This window comes from Leopardus geoffroyi, chromosome A2 (genome assembly GCF_018350155.1).
Source record: "Leopardus geoffroyi isolate Oge1 chromosome A2, O.geoffroyi_Oge1_pat1.0, whole genome shotgun sequence".
Taxonomy (NCBI): Eukaryota; Metazoa; Chordata; class Mammalia; order Carnivora; family Felidae; genus Leopardus; species Leopardus geoffroyi.
Window position 1 is genome coordinate 38,391,177 of NC_059331.1, and position 16,861 is coordinate 38,408,037.

General features: G+C 42.0%; 1 protein-coding gene and 1 long non-coding RNA gene across 10 annotated transcripts in view; one reads left to right on the top strand and one right to left on the bottom strand.

Annotated features, from left to right (window-relative positions):
- The window catches only part of FOXP1 (forkhead box P1), a 507,364-nt gene that overhangs the window by 4,874 nt on the left and 485,629 nt on the right, over positions 1-16,861 (bottom strand). For 6 of the 9 annotated variants that reach the window (XM_045493547.1, XM_045493544.1, XM_045493543.1 and 3 more), the window contains 6 exons: positions 16,503-16,704; positions 16,319-16,398; positions 15,613-15,714; positions 11,735-11,856; positions 9,984-10,053; positions 5,505-5,671 (listed from right to left, as the gene is read on the bottom strand). In XM_045493547.1, the coding sequence (XP_045349503.1) occupies positions 5,505-5,671; positions 9,984-10,053; positions 11,735-11,856; positions 15,613-15,714; positions 16,319-16,398; positions 16,503-16,704 (743 nt within the window). Of the gene's footprint in view, positions 1-5,504; positions 5,672-9,983; positions 10,054-11,734; positions 11,857-15,612; positions 15,715-16,318; positions 16,399-16,502; positions 16,705-16,861 lie in introns of those variants that run through there. The other 3 variants (XM_045493545.1, XM_045493551.1, XM_045493552.1) reach the window with 2 other exon arrangements.
- Positions 1,443-5,209, top strand: LOC123605876. Its single transcript, XR_006715971.1, has 3 exons — positions 1,443-1,653; positions 3,007-3,097; positions 5,148-5,209. It is a non-coding gene; the product is annotated as an uncharacterized LOC123605876 (long non-coding RNA).

Below are 16,861 nucleotides of genomic sequence, written 5' to 3' on the forward strand. Positions count from 1 at the left end.
TATTTAAATTCAAATGAATGAAAACTTCATGCCATTTAAAATTGCGTTTCTCAGTGCCACGTTCCAAGTGCTCAAGGGCCCCGTGTGGCCCGTGGCTACCATACTGGATGGCAGCGAGAGAAACATTGCCATCAGGGCAGAAGGTTCCTGTGGGGCAGTGCTGTTCTAGAACAGTCCCTGGCCAGAGCAGCCTCTCCCGCAGGGGTGCGTTTCACACTTTAAAGCGCACTCAGATCACCTTGCGCCCCTGTTAAAGTGCCGCGTGTGTCTCAGCAGGGGTGGCATGGGGCCTGAGACTCTGCATGTCTGACAAGCTCCCACGCCGTGCTGCTGGTCCGAGGAGGACCGTACTCTGAGTACCAGATAACAGGCCCCGCAGGGGCATCCTGGGTGGAAGAATACAAATCTTGGAAGAATTACGTGAAATAAGAATCTGCACTACAATGGTGTTTTGTGGGGACCACAGAGTGCGGGAGGCTGGGCTAATCATGGCTTGCTGTGTGTTCTGCTTTGCTAGTTAACATGCAGAACCTGTGAAAGAAGTCTCCAGAGACCGACCCCAAGCGAGGTTCTATCATTAATCAACTTCAAGCAAACACAGCAAAGAGACACCATGATACATGCTTGAAACTCCAAATTAATGCATATTTTTACAAACTGTCAATAAGGCGAGAAAAGCCCTGCCAGGAAACACAAACGGAGAGGAAAAGGCTCGCCCAACACAACAATATGATAAGAAAGCAGAGCCCCAATCAGAATAATAACGCTGTCAGCTGTAAACAAGGCAAAACAAGAGGCCCGGCTGGTAGCGGCCACCGGGACGCCGTAGCCTGTGACGAGATCTGCCAACTTTCTCATTATGGACCCGCACAGGGTTCACCTGAAGGGGACTGCGGGGGATCACGCGAAACCACGGGGATAACAATTGAGAAATGTTGTTCGTAAATCATATTTACAACCGATCCTTTGCAAATACAAATTACTTTCTGTTGCAAGCCTTTTGATATGTAAAAGAACCATTCAAGTTAAAATGGTCCCATCGCTGGGACAAGCTGCAGAAGGGAGGATTTTTTAATTGACATTATCAAGTATTAGTAATAAGAGGTGGTACTGGGGATGGCTGACTTCCTAAATAATTGATGTATGCAAACCCCAAAGGCCACTCGAACCATTTAAAAACAAACAGGAGTGCTTTGGACTGCCCTTGATGATGTGAACCTTCAGAAAACCAATTGACTCTAAAATTAGCACAGCCTAGAGAGGGTTTGGGGGTAGATGTCAGGGTAAATAGCTTTTAAAAAAATGGTGCCCACGTTCTTCAAAATGATTTGCAAAACGAAATTTATCAAAGTTGTAATACAGCCCATTTGATGGGTCGTGCTCCGTCTTGTTTTAGTTTCTTTAACGGTCCTACTTATTTGTGTTTGTACAGTAAGGCCGAGGAATGGCTGTGTAACTGAAGAGCCCCCGTGAAAAGTGAAGATGGGGTTCACAGATCAGTAGGAACTTCAATAAGGAAATGGCAGAGCACTGAAACCTCCCAGGATACCTTTGAAGCCAGCCATCGGAGGAAACCCTCTATTCTTTTGGGAAGAATTAGGTGCCGTGTCGATGACTCCTTTAGAAAACAATCACCCAAAATCCCAAATTAAGGTAGGTTTTTTGTTTTTGCCTATTCTCTCCCATGGGGGTAATATTTTTACATACTGCATACATAATGGAAATAAGACTATTTTGCTAGCTTTTTCAGTTGTAATTTTTATGGCTGTATGAGATCCCTTGTGCGGACCCATCAGTCCCTTAATACTGGGCGTTTTGTGACGGTCTTTTTTTTTTTCTCCTTTCTTTTGCTCTTTGAATAATAGAGTAACCACTTTTATCCATTAATCTTCCTATTTCTGCTGATTTACCTCCTCAGGATAAATTTCTAAGAATGAAATTCTGGGAGCAAAGGCCAAAAACATCTTTATGGTTCTTATGATTTATTATAGTATTAATTTCCAAAGGGGCTGTATCAATTTAGATTCAACTTCATCAGCTCCAAGCATGACTTTTATTTAAAGAAAAAAAACATTTTTTTGTTAATGTTTGTTTATTTTTGAGAAAAAGAGCGTGAGCATGGGAGGGGCAGAGAGAGAGGGAGACACAGAATCCGAAGCAGGCTCCAGGCCCTAGGCTCTGAGCGGTCAGCAAAGAGCCCTTTGCGGGGCTTTAACCCACAAACTGCGAAGATCATGACCTGAGCTGAAGTCGGATGTTCAACCAACTGGGCCACCCAGACGCCCCCCCGCAAGCGTTACTTTAAAATATTTTGTTGCTTAGCAGGTGTAAGGTAAGCGCAGGTTACTTTAAATTGTGCTTCCTGGATCACTGACAACGGTGAACGTTTCTTCATATTTCAGTATCATATTTTCCCTATTCAATAGCAGTGTTACTTCACAAATTACCCCCTCTTCTCCACTGATTCACGTTTGGCAAGAAATGTATGTGTGTGTGTTACCAAGTCCTGTATTGAAGTTCACTGTAGTATCCTGGATCATCGTTTTCTCACTTTTCCTTCTTTTATGCTTAATTATTCATCTATTCAGGTTTATAAACCTGAATTTGAGTTTGGGGGGGGGGGAAGACTGAGAAATAGAATATTCTTGAGGAAGTTCTTGCTTTGTAATTTTTGACTCTGACGACTGTTTCGCTAGGCACAAAAACAAACCAGATACAGTGTAAGTCTCCCCAAACACACGTCACACTAGAGAATATTTTGTTTTCCCCTGAAAGTTGCAGCTGAAGTCAAGTATGATTATTGACCAGCCCCAAGACACAGGTTAAGACCCTGTCGTGCATGCTGGCTTGCCCCAGTGCCTAATGCAGAGCCCGTCCCCCACAAATGCTAGCTCACTGACGAGATCTGTGTGACAGCCTTGACAACACAAGTGAGTTAGATATTAAGGCTCCTTAAAGCTCCAGAGAAATGCAATCCAGCCTCACAACATTTCTTCGTACCAGCAGATCCCCCCTGAGTGTGGCAAATGCAGTCACACGGGCATATGGTGCTTCAGAGAATCCAAGAGAATGGATTTCCAAGCAAGATACATTTCAGGTGAGATGCAAACTATTTAAGATACTATTCTTCACATACAAGCGCGTGTCTCCTGGAAATCGGAACTGCACGGATGCGCCATCTTGCACATCACCCCGCTGCCCCACCTTTCTCTCCATCTCCTACTTGCCAGACAGTTCCCGATGGAAACTGTGTGCAAAACCACACACTTCCCTTCTTACATCTGAGTAATTCCTTTGTTTAGCCACTCTGGGAACATGAGAGTTTTTAACTAAAGCTGACTGGTGTTTAGAGGCATTGTGTTCTGAGGGTGTGTGCACAGCATGGAGTATTTTGCTTTGTAGCTCCGTTAGTTCCTATCGGGATAAAAGTATAATGCCCCAAAGCCATAATTATGGGAGTACTTTCTAGTGTTTCAAAGGAGAAACAAAATGGGGTAGTAGTGGAGTGTCACGGGAAGGGTAAGAACGGGGAGCTCGGTTTCAACACTAGATCGAAGCTTGGGCTGCCGGTCCTAACAAGGTTCTTTAAGCCACGCTATAAAGTTTACAGCTTGATTTATTCCAACAGACTAGAACAGTTAAGAAACAATTTGCATCATAGCCGGGTAATGCATACTGCACAAGAAGGAAAACTGTGTCATTACAGAAGTCGCTTAATGGAAACAGAGGGTCAAAAAGAGTAACATTCTGTGACACTGGGAGCGGGCACAAGGGCGATGCTGTTAACACGCAATTATATTTAGCAAACAGCGCAAACCGGGGAGATGTGAGCAACGGCGTGCGTCATGACATCTGTACACAGGGTTTCCTTAAACACAGCAGAAAACAACGGAAACCTTCGTTTCGTTAAAAATTAAGCCGCTTGTGATAGATGGTTTCTGGTAATGCTGGGGTTCATTCAAAGTTAGGAACTTTGGAGGGGCTTTATCTCGTACAGTAAAATTAGCATCATTCTCCACTGTTGCCCGAGGCTCTGATCCAAATATCTTTCTCTCTTCAGTAATCCTTTGCACTACGTAACAGGAATGTATATCCACCAGCCCTTTGGAGTGCAGATAGATTGTGAGGAATAGTCTCTCTTCCAACCAGTAACTTCGGATATATTTGCTTTAATGAGCATTGCTTGAAGCGGCTTATATACCAATTTATGTTTGCTCTGAACTTCCTTAATATCTGAGTAAACACTCCTGTCAGGACAATGATTTAAAAACGAACACGAGTGTGGTAACAATAAAGTCGGGAACACCAGATTGCTTTAGAAGAGGGGATGTGTGGCAGAATCAGTGTGAAAGACAAACGCATTCTTGAAGTGTTGTGTACTAAATGTGAAGAGATGGTTCCTGTAAATTAAAAACGATTATTTCCATCTTTAAAGATCCTTTTCAAAGCTCTTTGGGCATGACATTCAAATGCTAAATAATCAAATTTCAGATTCCCCTCGAACCTACCCATTTCCCTGGCAGACAGCCTTTTTTCTTTTTTTCCCCTGCTGTCATTAGATGCCAATTCATTCTGTTGCTAATCGCTCCAGGTCATACTATCACTCAAATTACCTTAAAATAAGATGTCGGTCAAGGAATTCACAAACAGGGTGTAGACAAGGGGCCGATTCCAGGAGCTGGCAGTCCTGGAAAGGCTGGATTGGTTTGTCCCTTTAAAGGGGGCAACGGTTTAGCAGATGTTTGGTAAGAGATAGAGATGGCCACTCCCTGGCATCCCCCGCAAATCCAATCACTTGGAAAAACGTGGTGTCTGTTCTCTTTGCAGCCTTCCCGAGCGGAGAGGGAGCTCTTCCTCCTCGGGAGGCATCGGAGCCTCTCGGGAGGTCTGCCCAGTCCCTGTGCTGTTCACATTCAGCATGGACAACCATCGCCCATCACTTCATTCAGTTATACGGTGCTCATTATACTGCCGTCTGCTGCTATAATGCTCCTATTAATTTTCCTTTTGGTATTTTAAAGCAATCTATAAATCAGGCCGCCTTTCATTTGTGCCATCGTTAATGCTTGGTCATCACGCTTGAGCGTGGTGTTTGCGGTCCGGACTATCACAACCAAATAAACAAGCACTCTTTCTCCCTCTGCCAGGTTCGGCACACCGGCAAGTTGAACAAACTCACAGAGACGCATACCGATTTTAGGAGGAAAAGGTAATGTGGCTTAAATAATGGCCTGAGATGCCAAGCAGAGGGAAAAAAAAAGCAAATGAGTCACCCATTTTATTGCCGTGTGCACTTGTAGGGCTGCATGAAGCTGATTGCTTTTATGGGAACGTTAGTATAAATGGTCCTTTTATGTGCTAACCGAGCTAAACATTTCCAGAAGCACCAACTTCTACCTAGGTTCTAGGAAAGCAGAAATTACAGAAAGGGTCTAAAAAGCAGCTCGAGAAGAGTTCGTGTGCACATCGCATGCAGAGACCTTCTGGGCGTGGACAGTACTCACACAGCTTGCATAGGGGATCTGCCCGGACTGCTGTCACTCTCGTTGCTGTTGGTATGCTCCATTGCCCCGTTCAGCTCTTCCCGTATGGCGCTGGCTAAGTTGCCCAGAGTGGGATTTCCCATGGAAGCGGTAGTGTATAGAGGTATACTATTCTCAGCCATCGAAGCCTGTTAGCAACCGAGAGAAAATGTATGAGGACGCAGAATATGCACAGACAGGGAAGCTGTTAATTAGGGGCGTATTCAAGGATCTTCCGGGTACGTTCACCGTGTGGCCGGCAAATGCCAGTTTCGAACAGGTGTAAAAGGATTCTGCTTTAACGTTAAGACTTGTGACACATGTCCCAAGCTTGGTTTCCAAGAGCTAGCTGGGACCAAACCGCTCAAGGGGAGGGAAGGCTCAATTTAGCCCTGCTGGGTAGAGTCACACGGTTTAGACAAGGCTATCTAAAATGAGCTTTCTGTCTGATGCCTTCCTTCAAGAGGGACTGAATATTTCCAGATCACAGGGAAATATAATGGAATTTTCATTTCTTTATCCACTTTGATGACTCCAGTATTGGATATTAAAGATTTGATCCAATTATTCTGGCCGCACAGCTCAAACTTATGAGAACTTCCATAAACATTTACCTCTTAGATCCTGGAGAAAAGGAAGAGATTATAGAATTGGAATCAATTTTTATCCCCCCCCCACCCGCATCATTTCTGTTTTAATAATTTTTGAATCTGTTTAGTGTAGTTTGCGTGGTGTTACCTTCGACCAATTATCTCAATGTTTCAGACTCAGACTGGTCACCTGGAATTTTAGGACTAAAGAAAAAAAGATACCTGTCACTCCAAATGAGTGTCAGCAAAAAGTGTGGAATTGGAGAAAATAAGAAATCCCGAAGTCTGGTGGGGGGATGCTGTTCACTTGCTATCCTCCTGCATTTGAGAAAAATGACCACCCAGTCTAAAATGCAGCCAACAGTTACAGACGACCCTGGACTGAAGTATCCATATTGTTTCCTTGGGTAGTGATTATGACCCAGTAACTTTTCATTTTATTAAAGAGGGCAGACTTTCAAAAACTGGCAGTGTAATTAGACCAAGATTGATCAAAACTGTCCTCTTACAGACTACAGTATGCCTGGTTTTCCATCCTAATGAGGAAAAAGTACAATCACAAGACAATTTGGCATGGTGACTTCAATTGGCCAGTGATACAAGAGTCCAAAGTATTCTAGAAATCCTGGCTCTAGAGAGAGAGAGAGAGCCAAAAATGAAGACAGAACGGGTGCAGAGCTGGGCTGCAGGGAATGTGCCTATTATGACAATTGCAGCCTCCCTAACTGTACAAACTGCAAAGCCAGGAATGCCTTCTTAGATACAAGCCCCCGTGATGGGTCTTCACTTAATAGGGCGCTATTTCAAAGCCAAGCCCTCTTGCTGCAAGCCCACAGATTTCCCTTCACTTCTGTATTTACGTAACTGCCTTCTTTTAAAAAGTGGGGGGGGGGGAATCCTGTTTTTATTTCCAAATGTGGTGAACAGCGAATCTGAACATTCTTTTTCAACAGATCTCTGATAATGGCAATAAAGCATTTTTTTTTTTTTTTTTTTTTTTTTGGGCAGAGCAAAAATCAACAACAGTTGCCAGGTTGTTTTTTTTTTTTTCTTTCAAACTGCAGCTGGACAAGCATCTTAACTGCCTTTATTTGAGACAACGCAGTGGTCATGCCTCTCTTAATCATGGAAGTTCCGCAGGAACCATCAGCTCTCACAAGAGCATTTCACTATTACACAGTCAGAACCTGGTGCAACAGCTTCTCGAGTCAAAAACTGAGAGGTAAAGGCAAAACTGCAATGTTTGTAAGAATGTGTTCTGTGGGAGAAGCTGGTCACCCTATGGACAGAGCAACCTTCTTAAGATGGTCTGCTCTCCTTGGCTCTCAAAGTGTTCTAGGTGAAGGTCATTAAAATATGGGCTGGGGCCCAACAGCCACAGCGGTGAAAGGCATCCAAAAGGCAGGCACTTGTATTGATCCCTTGGTTGTGAGACAAAAAAGATGTAAGTGAAGAAAACCAGCATTAATAACCTTTACGATAATGATCAAGTGGGCAGCAAAGAGAAGCTGGTGCCTGATATGCAGAGCTTCTTGTACATTCTTTGTTGACTGAGTGATCAAACCACCCCCCCCCCCAAGTTAGAAACATTTTCTACCAACTGCTTATGTGTTACAATTTTGTAGCTGATGGCTCAGTGGAAGCAGGTGGGTTACAATTTTTATAATGGACTTAATCATATAATGGTCCTGTGTACTGTATATGGTTTCATACCAAACACCTCTGCCAAAAAAACAAAAACAAAAACAAACACACACACACACACACAACAGAACTCAGGTGCTCAAGTAATGGGGCAGAAGTCTGTAGGTACCACTGCTCCTGGAACATGAACCATGCTAAGATCCTTGGGGGAAAGGCAGTCTATAAATAAGAAGCTTTACGGTTACCCTTAGTTACTTCACTTTTTCAGAGCATAATGCAATCTGTCTCACGTCCAATGTTTTATTTCTGTAGTGGATTCTGCTGTCCTATTTTATATATTGTATATCATGCATTATGTTGCTCTAGTAATCTTTTTAAGATGTTGTTCCACTATTATTTTTACTTGTCTTGAAAAATGTAAATGGGCAATCATGGGCAGGAAAGGCTGCTGGTAGAATCCTGATTCAATTTGCCCAGCAGAAAGTGACATGAGACTGTCTACTGACCATGGATCCAAACTCCTAGAGCAGAGGAAAAAAAGATCCATTCGTCAAATCGTGAATTTTTATCAATGTATTCACCTCATTATGCAAACAAAGTGTTCTTGGAAAAGTGCAGGACAGTTTGGGGCTACCGCTGGAAGTAGAGAAAGGGTAGAGAGGATGCCAAAAACCAATGTTTTGGAGATGAAACGTGAACAGGTCTGTCATGATAAGGCATACTAATTCAAATTACTCACATAGTTAAGAGAATCCAGGGGATCACTGCGTTTTTTTTTTTTTTTCTTTCCTTTCTGCCTCATGAATGTAAAATGTGCTTGTAATCTTAATACTCTCCCAGATAGAGCAGCCTTTAAATTCACACTTCACAAGACTCCAGGGAAAATAAGTTCCTAATGAATGGTATTTACAGTGGCGGCATCTAAGCGTGCGCTCATTTGCTTTTCTAAAGTTACTGTGTAAACTACAAGTAATTAACAGAAACTCAGAAAGTAGTTCCTCCCAGTAAAGTTGGTTCGGGCTAAAAATAAATAAATATAATTACTGAAAAGCTAAGTTCAGTGAATTTGCCCCTGAAAGGAAACCGCGTTAATGGTGTATCATCTAATGTCGGGAGCTGTGAGCCTGTCCTGATGATGGGAGTTGCAGGTTAGGAGCTCAGTAAACATTTGTGCAGTGAGTAGTGACAACGGGGTGTCTGTCCTGGTCTCCTCTGCACTGCACTCTGTTCGTGTAACGTCCACTATCTCAACAATTTTTCATCCTCTCCCCTTCTCCCTCAAGGAGCCTTTTTCACACTCTCGTTCTCAGCAAATGGTTGCATCTGTGTATTACGGCCTTCTGGAGGGGCACGACACATCGGGGTGATAAAGCCCCACTGGATTATATATGTCCAATCTATCTAGAGAAAATGTCTTGAAAGTGAGCAGGGTTCCCTTGGCGCGTCTTCTAGAACAGTGGAGGGAGGGTCAAACTCAACCTGGACCACCGAGAAACGCCACAGATAGAAGGCTGGGCAGCCTTGGTTACTCGTATCTGGGGGGGGGCGGAGGGGGGGGTGGGTAAACTCATTCCTGCCCAACGCCAGTGTCTTCGTCCCCCGGTAATGCTGGTTATGTAATGAGTGCTTGGTTCAGGAAACAAACATTCCGTGTGCTTATTACGTAATGTTGAGCAATCTGCTGGAAACGTAAAGAGTTTTCCCCAACACCTCTCTAGTTCAAACAGAAACCGTGTACTTGTACCAAGTGAACCAAACCTGGATCTCTTCCCCTGCCCCCGCGATGGACTAAAGATGCGGAAATAGACTTGAGAAGAAGAAATAAAAAGCTCTGCTTTCTCTTTAAACCCGTGAACAATAGAAGGTCATGTGATCCAGTGGCCTATCATCCAGCACATTAATAGCTGTGCTAGAGTAATTACACTTGTGGTATTTTTGCCTCAAGTGAAATTCTGAAATAAGAGGATGGAAATTATGATACTGCTGATAAATATTAATAAGTGAACTTTTAATTTTTTTGCCACAATATTCAAAATGCTAAGCATCCTGCTAATGCTGAAACAGCCCAATGTGTTTGCCTCCAGGGAGTACGATGCTTTGTGCACTTAAGAAAAAAGTTTAACGGAATTAAAATTTAATATCTAATTAGAGCGAGGCTAATATATTTTGAAATGAGTGGGGGAGACACGGGCCTCTGCCGCATATTCGGGACGACCATTAATCTTACCTGTAAAGCTGCATTGAGAGGTGTGCAGTAGGCGTGGCTGCTTTGCATGTTTTTAATAAGGGAAGGGTTACTGCATAAGAAAAAGATAAAAACTCAAAGTTAAACGCAATCCTCCCCCGAGTTCCTAGCTAAGTTTGATCTTACACTTGCTGGCATCCGTCTAAATCAGAAATTTCCCCCATTAACAAAACCCAAGAAAAGGTAGGTCTTGTGCCCAGCCCCCTGGCTTTAGTATGGGGCCGGTGTATGTGAACACCTCTGGATAGGACCTTGGGCTTCCGGGAACCTGGGTGCACGATTCTGGTTGAAGTTAGACCAGCCCCTCCGCTGGTGAATTGTTTTCTCACCAAATATGGACCGCTCTCTACCAAGTTTTAGTAGCTGCCATGAGTGCCAAAGAAAGGCAGAAGCTCTGGGGCGTCGGGCTAGGGGAGGGGAGGCCAGTGAGCTGGGAGTTGGGGAGAAGAATCTTGACTCTTAATCCTCTCCATGACTTGAACTCCAGATCGACCACAGGAGGAAGGGCATGATCTCCCTCCCAGGCACATTTAGTGCTAAACGAAGATGGACAGAAGGACAGGGAAGGATTGTTCCTAAGTAAGGACGGAGGCTGGGACGAAATCTTTCTTGATACGTCACGCCGTGTCGTCCTTTCATCAAAGACAGACACGAGGCCATTGGAAAAAAATCTCTAGCCAAGTATCAGGACACGCTGAAGGGAAAGTGTGGCTTCCAGTAGGAAGTCACCCAGATTTATGACTGGCCTTTAAAGGAAGTGTATTTGCTGTTATTGATTTCTAATGATTCATTTCACTTCAGTTACATTATTACACTGAATGAGCAAGTAACAAGAAATTTACCCAGTTAAAGACATATTTGAACTCTAAATAAAAGCTGCCTTTTTTTACTTGGAGGAATGACTTTCACGCCACAGTATTTGGGTTTAAAGGGTCCCCGTAAGCTGCTGAATCAAAATACAACCAATATTTGTTTGCATTAAAGACGTCAAAAAAGCATTATTCAAGGCACTGGTGTTCCAAAGAGAAACAAGAGAAATACATGTACAAATCACACAATTTAGTTCCATTGCAGAAAGCCGTGGCACCGCTACTTGGTGAAATGCAAAACTACATGGGATGAGTCAACCATGCAAAGCCAAAGCAACAGCAGAAAAAAAAAAACAAAAGCAAGTAAAGGCTCTTACTGTGCGACAAGCTCGTCAAAGTTTTCATCGGGGCAGTATTTGCGAGGACGGCCTCGTTGAATATGGCGGCCACGTTTAAACTCTTCATCATCAACTGTCCAAAAGGACCCAAACTCATCCTCTACTCTGATAAAGCACTTATGCAGTGAGAGGTTGGTGCGAATGGCACCCTGGGATAGGAGCAGCAGCAAAGGAGATGAAGTGGCAACAAAAGGAGACGGGGTTGGGGGGGCAGAACAGACATCCAATACAGGGAACAGGAAAAAGAAAATAAAATGCAATAAGCATAAGCCAATGGTTTGTGAGGGTTAATATGCATTGCCACCTAAAAGCTACTAGCGTGTGATGTAACAAAGACCGGCAAGCAGGGCGGGGGGACTGGTGGGTATACAAAACAGGAGGGATGAAATGCTTTTTTGCTTCCCTTAATTGAGACAACGTGGAACCAGTTCTTTGGTCTAACACCATCTAGCAGCCAAAAGCCTCTACTTTGCACTTGTTAGCACAATCCGAGCTAGGCTAAGAAGTTCAAACATGGTGGACGTACCCACTGATCTTTTGTGGCCTTCGTTTTTGGAATTCTACTTCATCCACTGTCCATACTGCCCCTTTAACGTTTTCTACTCGCACAAAACACTTGTGAAGACTAAGATTATGACGCACTGCATTCTGCAGCAAGTATAAAAGAGAGAACATTTACATTTTCTATAAGAAAAGACTCCAAAAACAGCAGTACATTCAGCCTCACAGTCCGCATTTGTAAAACCGTCCCCAAGACCTGTAGCTACCACCCCCGTGGACGACCTTCTTGTGGTGAAGGATGCCTTTTCCAAAAGGAGAAAGAAAAAAAAAAAAAGAAAAAAAAAAAACCCAAAATTACCACTTAATTATACTTTGGCATTTAAATTTAGTCTCTGGTAGTAGTGAACCAGAAGAAATAGTTAATATGCATATCAGCCCAAAATAGGTTTCACAGTAAAAATCTGAAAATATTGTTAATGTCACTTCAAAATAAAGAAACATGTAAAAGCATAAAACTGTCCCCTTTAAGCCCACTTCTCTCCCGTAAAAAGGGGTATTGGAAAAAATCGTGCAAGGTGGTAATATTGTTGAACACGTTTCGTCCTGGTTCTTTTTTGTTCTTCAATATTTTGGCTTTAGTACCTTCTGTGGGTTTTGTCAGATTTATCTCAATTGGATTTTGCCATTGAGAGCATTGCCTCATGGGGGTGACAGGATAAGGGAATGACATGAGCCCCAATGCATCAGTATCCACCATCAAACTATGTCTTACCTTCCCGAATATATACAAACTTGGCTCTTGCTAGGGGCAATTATCTTAATTAACAGAAAACGCCAGAGGAAGACTTGAGTCAAACTCTCAATGGCAAAAAGAGACTACTGCTGAAGCTGATGGTTCCTAAAGATACATATTTCTATATTCCCCCCACCGTGTTTCTTTCTTAAGGTTAAAAGTCACTTCTAAGAACCTTCTTAACTGAGACCCTTGATGTCTAAACTCCACCAGAAAGGAGGATCTCAACTCCACAGCTCATCTTTCCTTTGAAATGCACAACCCGTAATGGGGCCAGTAGGAAGCACAGCTTCAGGTCTGTAACCTTCTTGGTTGAACTTAGTGACTTAGACTCAAAGTGAGACAAGAGGACATTGCAGAAAGACCCATGTCATTTACTCAAAACTTTCTTCCTACAGGGAAGAAGCGGGGTGACCACTGTGGCGTGAAGAGGGGACGCAGAAATCCCATCTCCCCTGCCTTGTAGTACCGCCACTCCCTTCCAATGATGCTGCCGTTGCTCAAACGTCCTGCAAGCCGCCTCTGGTGCTACCCACAGTACTTCCTCTCCAAACACACGGAGAAGTGTTTCAAGGCGTAGGTAATCACCACTGGTGACTCTGTGAGGGATCCAACTAGATAGTGAGGATTTTTCTTTTTCGTTAACGGCAGATTCAAAGATAAGGAGACAAGTTTTCTTTCACAGCTAAGTCATCAACTACTCACAAGGGGAATCCACGGGATAAAGTCTCAGAGTTTTTGAGCAATGCCAGCATCATGGGGGGAGGTTCAAAACATCCAGCTGATTATGGAAGGACACTTCCGGTTCTAATTGGTGGGGTAGGTTTGCGTAACAACAAAACAAAAGAGAAATCGCTGAAATTTTATCTCGTGTTATATGGGAAAAAATCTGTCCTCTCAAGTATGCTTGTAATTGTAGTCTCCTCTTTCAAGAAACTTTTTCTTTTTTATACTGTATTAAGGCACAGGAGAGGGATACTAAGGATCTCCTCTTACCTCCTAAAACAATAATACTAAGGAGATTTAAAATAAACCCAAGTTTTCTTTTTAAAAATCCCAGACAGATCATGTATACACATTGAAGACATAATTGGGGGAAAAAAAATCAACATTTCCCCTCAACCTTATCATTGTCTAATATTTTAAAATAAGCATCGAAAGGTTTAGCCCTGCAAAAGATCTAAAGAAACCACATCTGCCAGAAGGATTGCTATTGATCTGTCTCAAGCATATAGCCATGTATGATATAAACTCAAACTTGAGGTTTGTTTTCCAAGACTGTACAGCTCTGCAAAAATATCCAGAAATCCAGTTTCCCAAAAAGATGAGTAAGCCCCTTTCAGTCACAATTTAAACTGGGCATTTCATCTTTTAAGATTACAATACAAATAAGATGAATCATTTGGTACTTTATCTAGGATGGTTCATACTGATGGCACTTTTTCCTGCAGTTTGCAAAAATGAAAAAGTTAAAGCTGTAGATCTGAGCCTAAATTTCATATTCACAACTAGTAATTATTTTTAAATTTGATCATTTGCTATTTAAAAAAGGCAATTTGAAGAAAATGTCTGCTTCATGCTTATGCTTCCTGTATTTTGAAAGCATTCATAGCTAAAGATGCTCTGGATTTTATCCCCTAAGGGAGGCTGAGGAAGAAAGGGTAAGATCTTGAACAGAGGTCTCCTTCAGCACCCAAGTGTTTTAATGGAATGAAAAAGGACACTTCAAGCCAGAATAGATACGCAGGGCTGGGTAAGGTTGATAAATTAATTCTATGGTTATACTCATTTTCTTTTAAAATGCTAACTTACCAAGAACATAAGAGAGGAAACGTGTTTTCTGTTTTTGTTTTTGTCCTATCTAAAATTTAAAAAGTAGCAAAGCGAATTTCCTTTGCACCCTAACATTAATCCCTATCATATTTATGAGGACGTACAGTATCCTATGATATGTGCATTTTAAATGTTCCAAACTGTGGTGGAATTGGGGGATTCTGAGAATTCTAGGTAGCAAAAGAGCAAAAAAATTGTGACATGGGACTGGCCCTCTTCAATAGCAGGAACATTTAAATCAAGAAATTGAGAGGTAAAATTCAAAAATTTGTGAGGGCTTCATTGAATACAGTAGAAAATGACCCAACTAGAAATGAGGTATGTCATGTGACCCTCCAGCCTTGTTAGGGCATTCCCCGTGGAGCTGAGGAATTTGATCTGTTTTACAGCAAACAGATGTTTGGTGTTAGAGTGAAGGTACACAATTTTTCAGAGTATCTATGAATCTCTGATTAATAGTTTGATGCAAAAAAGAAAAAAAAAGGAACTAAATCCAAAACCTTAATCATGTATTTTGCTTTCCTGTAATGACTCCTATATATAGTGCTACTACTTAGATTGTGTAGCTTTCTCTACTAATTACAGTAAGGAGCTTTTTAAAAATTTTTGTTTGTTTTTCTGAATCAAACCTGTTAAGGTTATGTGAAGTCTGTCTTAGTTCCCCAGGTTAAAAAAAAAAAAAAAAAAAAAAGAAGCTGTGTATCTCAGCAAATTCTGGTGGAGGCTGAAGACTGAAAAGCATGAGGTTTGTTTAAATAACAGGACAACCTCAACATCGGGCCAACAGTGTCCTCTATTCTTTTTCCCTTAAACAGTAACAATCAGATAGAAATGATTTTACTGGCTGGTCCATCCAAAATCTGATGCCAATGTAATAGGAGTCTTCTGTCCCAGCATTTTAATCCCAATAAACTATCCGCTCGCTAAAATACTCCCATAACTCTGACTCTGTGTGTATGAAAACAATACTCATGTATCTTACAACAAAGTCGTTTATAAATGGAAAGTTCCGGGGCGCCTGATTGGCTCACTCGGTTAAGCGTGGGACTGTTGATCAGGGCTCAGGTCATGATCTTATGGTTTGTGGGATCGAGCCCGGCGTTGGGCTTGTGCTGAAAGCACACAGCCTGCTTGGGATTCTCTCTCTGTCCCTCCCCGACTCGGGCTCACACTCTCAAAATAAATAAGCTTAAAAAAATGTTAATTAAAAAAAAAAAAAAAAAAAGAAAAGAAAAAAGGTAAGATCCAAGCCTAAACAGGCCTGTGAGAAAGCTTACCTTCCACGTGGCAGCATTGCGTCGAAAATAAGCAAACATTCGTGTGAACCAGTTATAGATTTCATTTAGTGTTAGCTGCTTTTCTGGAGATTCGAGAATGGCCTGTGAAGCAAAAGTGACAAAAGAAGATAATTTATGACCAAATCAGCAGAATCGTCATTATACAGTTTCTTGAAAATATAAAATGACCATGATTCAGAGCTAAAGCCCAAGAAAGGTTTCACAAAATGATCTAAGATTAATGGTTGTATTTAACAGTTCAATAGCAAAATTCAAAATGGAATTATCTAATTGTTTTGAGTTTTTATTTCTGTTTCCGTACAGAAATATTAATTTATTAGTCATTCATAAAGCAGAATCAAAGAGAAATGCAAAACATTTCACTAGCTGATTAAAGCTCAGTAATTATTTAGAGCTCAGATTAATTCTAGGGATCAGAGATTACTGTAGCTTGTGATAATTGACTTGCCATCTTTAAACAGGCTCATTTTCACTGTTGTGTGAAATGAATTTCCTAATAATCACATCGTATTGTAATACTTAATCAAAAGCAATTATGTTATATATTGCAGTTTTAAAAAACCTTATAGAAAAGGTTTTAGCATGCCTGCATACTAAACGGTTTTAAATCTACTTCATCAATATAATATATCCATGCACATGTATACCTTTTGCTAGAATTTCACATACTGTGTTATTTACTTACCTGCCTAATTAAAGATGCGTATGTAAATGGTGGTCTAACTTCTGCGTTCTTATAAAACTCTTGGTTCTGCGCGATATCTGCTAAATAAGAATCATTGTCCTATTAATTATCACTTTTTAAAGAGAGGCTGGTCTACAAGAACTGCATGTTACAATTCTACAGGAGGCACAGATGGAGTATCTACCTGAAGAAATGGGCACGTTGTATTTGTCTGAGTACCGCCTGCGGATGGGTCCCACCGTATGCATGCTGGTGGTGGTGATGACGGAGGGGCCTTGGGTGACAGGAGTGATGGGGGCAGTTGGGGTCGTTGGAGTATGAGGTAAGCTCTGTGGAGAAGCCTCTGATGCAGACTTGGAGAGTGTGACGCTTGATACCAGATTCAGCTGTGAGGACAAGAATAATCCTTAGAAGACCTTCGCAAAAGACGGTGAGCAAGAAGGCATCTGAAATCCAGCAGGAGTAACACAGGAAATGCCTGGCTACTTTTCCTTCTCTAAACAGATACTTATCATCAACTGGAATAGGAGGCGAGTCCACGGA